The 8,215-nt window shown below is 39.8% G+C and overlaps 1 protein-coding gene across 6 annotated transcripts in view; it reads left to right on the top strand.

Annotated features, from left to right (window-relative positions):
- GART (phosphoribosylglycinamide formyltransferase, phosphoribosylglycinamide synthetase, phosphoribosylaminoimidazole synthetase) overlaps window positions 1–8,215 on the top strand; it is a 43,756-nt gene that overhangs the window by 413 nt on the left and 35,128 nt on the right. For 5 of the 6 annotated variants that reach the window (XM_019528876.1, XM_019528875.1, XM_019528877.1 and 2 more), the window contains exons 1-2: window positions 3,381–3,479; window positions 7,970–8,118. In XM_019528876.1, the coding sequence (XP_019384421.1) occupies window positions 7,974–8,118 (145 nt within the window). In that variant the 5' untranslated portion in view covers window positions 3,381–3,479; window positions 7,970–7,973. Of the gene's footprint in view, window positions 1–3,380; window positions 3,480–7,969; window positions 8,119–8,215 lie in introns of those variants that run through there. The other variant, XM_019528874.1, reaches the window with a different exon arrangement.

Below are 8,215 nucleotides of genomic sequence, written 5' to 3'. Positions count from 1 at the left end.
TTATGTAAGTTGTTCCTTTCAGGGGGGATTATTTTACAAGTAGAATAAGCAAGCTTTAATAAATATCACTACAATCAGTTGGGGTTGGTGTGATTTATTTTTTAAAAAGGTACAGTGTTTGAACTTATTTCCTTCTGCATTTGCTTTTGCTTTAGTTCTGAAAAAGGTGTTATGAAAATTGTTTTGTTTCAAAACTTAACAATTTTCTTGCTTCTGTTCAAATCTACCCCTTGGCAGTTTGAAATGTAAATGGATTTTTCTAAACAGAACTTGACTTCTTCCATTATGCATACACATTGGCTTAGTGTTGTAGTGCTTTATAACAGCTACACTGTTTTATTTTACTTTAAAAAGAGTACTAACATATTTGCTTTAAAGTAAATGTAAAACTTTTAACTTGTCTCCTTTGGACTTTGACCCACTTTAATAATTCTCTCCCCTGTGTTTTGCAAGTTTGGGGATCTATCAAAATAAATACTTCCCTCTGAAATTCTTCAAGTTCAGATGAAATTCTTCAAGTTTAAATTATTAATACACTTGATATTTTTATGATGTTTTAAAATTGGGAGTTAATTTCTGTGTGTGTATTAAGTATGTATTGAAAGGAAGAAAACTGCTTCCTTCTTTCTTTTTAGTCTGTGAGATCTTTTGCAGCCTTTTCACAGCCTTTTTTGCTGAGTACTTTTAAGTTCTTCCTGAATAGAATTAGAGTTGCCAATGTTCAGGACCCTTTGGGATCAAAGCTTCCTTTAATTTTAATTACTGGAGCTTCAGTGAACCTCTAGTCAAAAGTAAGAACATAGACTACAGCCTTGGGTTGTATTCCCTCTGGCTGAGGGAAAAGTATAGAGACACAGTATAACTTTTATGAAACGCAGATTATTTTATTTCTAAATTTTCCAGTTGTTTGTTGCTGCCAAAATCCTCTTACCTTTTGTTTCTTCACTGAGAGGCAGCTTGATTCAGTGAGTGGCAATATGGGATTTTAGAGACTTTTGTCCTATTTCCTGTATTGCTGACCCATTATCTCTTGGTGCCTCAGCCTTTTTTTACAAATAAGAAGTAGACAAAAATATTGACTTTTTCTCTGTAAAGTTATCTGAAAACTCAGTAGGGGCCAGATCCAGATAAAGGACTTAAATCATTGAACCTCACCCAGTCCTTTCAAAGAATGATTGTAGATGCGTACCCTCAGGGAAGGCTTTCAGCTTTTGCTTCTGAATTGCTGAGCATTTTCCCTGTTGCCCTTACTCCAGTTTATCCATGTCCTAGAGAGGTCTATGCTTAATATTTCCTCTTGGCTACGTATGTAGGGTTGTGTTTGCCTTGCTATTCTGCAGCTTCCAACTCTGCATGAGAAGCTTAAGTTCATACCTTCAGAGACCTGGACTTCACCAGATGACTAAACTGGAGTGGTGCATCTCCTAACTTGTAGATGCCCAAATCCCTACTGAACCCATCCCTAGGGTACTACTGTTCATTGATTCTCGGTTGTGCTGCAGAGTCAGTTCAATCTGTGTCTTTGCTTTCAAGGTTCTAAACAAAGCCCCAGTCTAGAATTTCAAGGGCTCCCGGGTCCATAGCTATATTGAGATACCCCACCTTCTCCAACAAGCATTAAATACCCAGCAAATTCAGAATACAGCTCAGTGGGTGTTGGCTGATGCTCAATGTACTTGAAAACCTGACTCCTTTATTTGTCATTCAACTACTCTTGTATGTAACATTAAGCAGGTCAAAGTATTTGCAGGGCTGGGGCCTTGGCTTGTAAACATCTCTGGAAAGGACCTCTATGAGGGACTGAAAGTTGTAGCGTGCCTCTGCCTTTTTTTCTCTTTTTAAAAATGGCTCAGGAGCAAAAAAATATTCCAGCTCTTCTACCAGCCTCTTATTTTTAAAACTGCTATGAACAAAACCATCTCAGCTTTCCAGCATTAAAAGGTGTATGTGGTGGTTTTAAGATACTGGTAATTGTACTGCTGTCCTAAAATCCTTTGACTTTTTGCCACACTCAAAGAATGTAGGTTCTCTCTTGATAATCTCATTGTATGTTAATCCTTCCTGGAAAAAAACCTCTACATGCTGTTTATGGCTTTTGCACTTCTGAAGATAAAGGTTGGCTCCTGCTTTAATAACAAAAGTACCCAGAAAGCCGGTTTTCAGGGAATTTCCCTTTTGAAAAGGGAATTCCAGGCTCCTATAAAGCTAGCTTAATGGCCTTCTACACCACATTGTATTTGTCCCACCAATATCATTCTTCCAGCATTTGGGTATCACCAGAAGTAAGGACAGCAAGGCCCTATCCCACTTCCATCTAGCACTCCAGACAGCATGAGGAAAGATCATACATATTTGCTCTACTGCATAGGTATTTCCCCAGCACACAGGGGATCTTCAGAAGGCTGTTTCCTATGCAATCAGGTTTACAAATCTTTTGTACCAGCCTGGAGGGTTGTAGAAGGGCACTAGTAAGTCCAAAAGCCTGAGCTGAAGCTTTTATAGACTCAGATGTTACAGTAATCTGTAATAATTACTCCTGCCACAGTTATGAATATTTGGAACTCTATTCCCCAAACCACATGCTTCACAAGTAAAACTTCCCATGGAGCTGATGCCATCTGACCCCATAACTGTTTCCTGCCCAGGGCAGGGGTTGGACTTGATCTGTTGAGGTCCCTTCTGACCCTAGCATCTATGCATCTATGAGTCCATTAGACAAAAACATAGGGCACAATTTATGAACCATACAAACATTGTAAAATTTGTGAAGCTGAGCATGATTCAGGAAATGAACAACCAATTTGTTGCTTGCATGTTAATGCTAAATTATTTCCACTATAGTTTAGCATACAGCACAAGTATTTTTAGGTACTCACAACACTACAGGTTTTGTGCTACCTGTTGTATTTCTGAAGTTTTTTTAGGCTGAAAGAAGCATTGGAATAGGGTGCTTTTAGGGAAGATGAGATGACTCCTTGGGTAAGTTCCCAGTGTGGGTGCAGTACTTTGCATGGGAGTGCTGTCGTTAGATCCCTGAGTGCTGCCTCTCATTTGCCTTTAAGTAACAGATTTCCTGGAGGATACAGCTTTTCCATTCTTCTGTGGCGCTTGTTGTGTGGGAGACTGAAGAACCTCCTTTTTAAAGTGATTGTAAGTAAAGATGGTCTAACAGGGTCCAGTGATTGGGGGTTTTTAACTGAAAAAAATAGCATCAATTAGAATCTGCTTATTTTGTCTTAGAAAAGTTAGGGAGTCTCTGCTTTAAACTCTTTGCTGCTCTGGACATTCGTAGCTTAGACAGCTACTACCCTTTTCTGGCTTAAGAAACTGAATGTTCCTGTTTATTGGCCAGTTGTGTGGTGTCGTCAGTGTGGTGTTGGGGTAGGGACAGGGTGCATCAATTTAGGTAGAAGCTGCCACTCTGCTTTCCTTTTCTGTGTGACTACTGACTCTCTCAGATCAGAACCACTTAGACTAGGGTAAGTATATTTTCTAGAGTAATCTGAGACTTTACATTCAATTCTAATGTAGTAGTCTTAAAAAAAAATCTTTAAAGCATATGTTTCAATTTCTGTAGCTGATTTTGTAACCTTGATCTGAACAGTCTGTTAATGATTAGGTCTGACTTTCTGTGGATGGGAAAAAGAACATGCTTTTTGAATATGACTTGCTCAGTTGTAATAAACAACAGTCTACTATATTTTTATTTTTAAAAAGAAATAATAATCTTCTGTTATGGGTTACTGGCATTCCCACTGTATTTCTTCATTAAGGCCAGTTATTTAATGCTTTATTCTTTTGCTTGGCTTAATTGCCATATTAAACATGTGTCCCATGATTGATTGATTGATTGATTTTTGTCATTCTACCATAGGTGACACATGTGATGCTTTTACATGCAGAATTAATTTTTTCATTAAATTGAGCATAATTGATTTTATTTATACATATATAACTTTGCAATGTAGTGCATATTTAAGAAAAGATGTAAATTTGCACTGCCTATATTTTGCTAGTTTTGTAAAGAAGCCTACTAACTTAGATAAGCTGAGCATGAGTTTAAAAATAAATGTATTTAGGTATGGGCAACTATATAATACTCAGCTCTCTGCAAGTATTATTTTTCTCCCATTCGTGATTTGTTCATATTTTTATTCTTCCCCCGCCCCAGTTCAGCTAATTTTTGGTGTAACTGTTCAGTCTCTTAATGAGTCTTCTTTGGCTCAATTTTTTTTACAGTTTTAGCATATAAAGTTGAGATTAAAAACATGCCATATTTACCTGAGTCCAGAATGACTTCACATGTAAGACTATGCTCCAATAATTAGTTTCTACACATGGAAAACTTATAACTTTTGATATAATTTGCCATGTATAGAATCTGATTGTTGGAGGGTTGTCTTGAATTTATTTCCCCCACTGCTTTAGCAGGGAAAGTAGAGGCAAGGAGACAGCAGTTGCAGCTCCAGCTCCAGAGCCCTGGAATTGCCACTGCCACTGCTGCTGTGTGATCAGGTTGTGGCGAGAGATACCATGTGCTCTGTGTCCCCGTTGGAATGGAGCCAGAGCCTCTTTACAGTATGGGTGAGCAGAATCTGGAATAGACTTCCCAAGGAGGTGGTGCAGTCCCCAATCTTGGAAGTCTTCAAGAGGAGACTGGACAGACATCTTGCTGGGATCATTTGATCTCAGCAGTGTTCCTGCCTAGAGCCGGGGAGGTTTGGAATAGACTGCCGCCAGAGGCTGTTCAAGCACCCACTTTGAACGCCTTCAAGACGCATTTGGATGCTTATCTTGCTGGGATCCTATGATCCCTGCTGACTTCTGCCTCTGGGGAGGGGGCTGGACTCTGATCCTCTGGGGTTTCTTCCAGCCCGAATGTCTATGAAATCTTTCAAGGTCCCTTAATTTCTATGATTTCTATGATTCTATAACTGACAGTAAAGGTGGGGGGGCAGTCAAAGGGAAGGGGCAGTGGCTCCGACCCTGAGCCCAAATTGGAGCCACAGCAACTGTCTGCCCCCTCCACCCCACCTTGTACTCAAGTCCAGGATGAGAGGCTTTCTTCCACATGTTGAATGGTGGGGGGGACCTCACTGTGGATTCCAGTTAAGTATAGTAATAGAATGGTATGGTTGGAAGGAACCTAGTCACACCCTTTGTACAAATACCAGGCGCGCTATACCTAAAATATCCTGTAGAGGCTTCTTGCAAACCTCCAGTGAGGGAGCTTCTATAACTTTCCTTCTTCTGAAAATTGTATAGTCTTTCTGCCAACAAATTTCTTGTAGTTCTTGAATTTAAAAAGCTAGGATTGCTCTGTTTGCATTTCCACATCTACCAAATCAAACAGAAAGAAATAGTTAGTCATGTTAACTCTGAAGACAGCGTAGAGCAGTGGTCTGTGATCGCAGGTGCCATGGTGCCCCCCAACATTTATTCAGGTGCCTGTGTGCATTTTCACGATCCGTAAAAATCAGTATTCCAATAAAAAATGCTGTCATATTGACACTCGCTGCTTTTTCTTTTAAATTCAGATGTGCCCTTGGGCACATAAACGTTAGGAACCGCTGGGGTAGAGGTACATTTTATAAACTAACTGAATTGAGGATGCATAAGCTCTCATAAGTAAAAATTCACTTCATCAGATACTCACCACAGTGTAACAAGTGATTCCTTTAGAGCAGGGATTTTCAATCTTTTTTAATAAGTGTACCCCTGGCAGGCGATGGGGGGTGGCAGCAGCTGCATGCAGAGCAGCGGCAGCACAGGGTGGCAGGGGGGAGGAGGTGCTTCTGCATGTGAGCTCCTTCCCCCCATGGCCAGGCAGCGCCTATGCAGGCCACAAAGGGGCGCTGCTGCTGTTGGATGGGGGGGGGGGGGTGGCCCTGCTCCTGAGAGGTGGCAGCACTCTGTCCTCACCTACCCGTGTGTACCCCTAGGGCCTTTCCAAACACCCATGGGGATATGTGTACCTCTGGTTGAGAACCCCTGCTTTAGAGAGAGAGCCATTCCCTACACAGTGAATGTTCCCACATATGAGAGGTTTCCAATGTCTTGTCAGTGAGAGGAGTGGGCCTGTCCCTTTTTAGAGCAGAGCTGTTACTGAGGGCAGAAGATGGAGTTTGAATCAGGCTTTTAGCAAACAGAATTCTCAGAGATTTTGGCTTGTGTGGGGGTGATCCACGTGAACCATCTGGTTGATTGTCTGAAAACCTGTTGTCCAAGGGTTTAGCTGTGTGAGGTCACTTTTAATTTTGAACAAAAATATGTTTCTGCAGAAATAAGTCCACTAATAATTCTTTCTTACCATTCAATAGAAGTACTGAGCCTGCGTATAAGCATGTTCAAATTAAATAGTATGCTGAATGTTTTTATCAGTGCCCTTCTTTGGCAGGAACGGCACACATTTACCAACGCAGGTCAATGGATAGCTGCTTCATGGAAGAAATGCAAAGAAGCAGACAGGGGTTAAATGTTATATTTGCTAAGATTACAACACAGTGACTGTTTGTTCAAATTGTAAAATTCTTATCTAGTTAGTTTTGCTTCTCTTAATGAATGTGAGATGGTTTGTGCAGGAAAGGCACAAGACCTCTTACTGACCACATGCAATTCTTTTAATTGAATAAAATTGGTTATGGTTTTCTTGCTTCTATAGAAATGCCTTGCCTCCCTACTCCTCCCCCGACCTCCAAATGAAAAATTCTTTTAGTCCAAGCATGTTAATACTTGTATAAAATACTGATTTACATGCATTATGGTTTAAAGCATTAACTTGCACTCTTTCTTGACCAAGTACATTTTACATACAGGCTCAGCGCCACCAGTTTGGAGCTATTGATGTTCTGCCTAAACAAGTGCTGCCTCATCATATGGCTTCTACAAACGTAAACTATTACCCTGGACTGCTGCATATATTTTAAATTATTCTGTAGCTTGGAAATTTAACCTTTGCTTTTCAAGACAGTGCAAAATGGAGAATATCTGCTTATTTCTATGAATTGCGTTATTTTTAGATTAAGTTTTCTAAAATATCACAAACATGGTGAGCAGCTATTTTATTTATGATATATTGTAACTAAGTTTTTTTTTCTTATTGTTGCAAAACCTTAGCCTTACCTTGCAAGACACTGAGTGACCTTAACTCCCAGTTATTGGATGTAGATTATTCTTCTTTCAATGAGTTGCATTCTAAGTCTGCCTGAAACCAGGTGGAGTGTTTCCACTGATTTTTTTTTCAGGAAAATTGAATCAGACCTAGGAGCAGAGTTCAAGCAGCAACTTGCTTCAGAGGGCCCTTTTATTTTTAGCAGTTTTTTTTGTGCTCCATATGTTCATGTATGAAGTTCTCTTTGAAATCTGAGTGTTTCCTCCTGGAGTAAGGAAGGTCTGGAAGACCATTATCCTGTTTCAAAACTCTTACCCTTTCATTTTCATAAGGTATGAGGAAGACGTTCTGCCTTAAGAGAAGTTATGCTGTACTAATTATCTTAGCACTGACATGAAACGCTGTGAAGAGACTTTGTCCCCAACATGCTCAGACTCTTCTGAAATTTAAATAAGCTCACAAGTTACATCTTGATAACTAGTGAACATTTTTATATGTATATCATGAAGCCACTGCATAATTTAGAACATTTGGCCATGTGATAATGAGAAATGGTATAACAGATCATCTGAAGGTTTGTGCTGATGTGCTTAGTAGAGCTCTCTGAAGCTTACATATGTGTGCTGCACCTTTCTCAGCCAGTGCTCCCCATAGCGTGTTTTCAAAGTACCATTTGTATGTACAAAATGGTAGGAAAACAATTACTTGAAATAGGCAAAGTGACATCTGCAACTATGATCAGTTCCTCTGCTGCTCTGCGGGGCCAAGCTGTTGAATGGTGAATGCCGGCAATAAGTTGTTGCTTTTCTGATGTCAGTATTATAATTGGTTGTTTTGTATATATTCTGTTTTAAACAGACTGATGGCTGATCAAGTGCTTGTGATTGGCAGTGGAGGTAGGGAGCACGCTCTGGCCTGGAAGTTAACACAGTCTCCGCATATAAAACAAGTACTTGTTACTCCAGGAAATGCAGGAACAGCTGGAGATGGGAAAATTTCCAATTCAGGTAAAAAAAAAAAAAAATACTAAGAGAATTTGAAATATATATTGGACCTTGTAGCACATGCACATTAAATCCTAAATGATGGTGTTAGATGCTTTTT

Source organism: Crocodylus porosus, unplaced genomic scaffold (genome assembly GCF_001723895.1).
Source record: "Crocodylus porosus isolate Cpor-Errol unplaced genomic scaffold, CroPor_comp1, whole genome shotgun sequence".
Lineage (NCBI taxonomy): Eukaryota > Metazoa > Chordata > Crocodylia > Crocodylidae > Crocodylus > Crocodylus porosus.
This window is presented reverse-complemented; position numbering and strand designations above follow the sequence as displayed.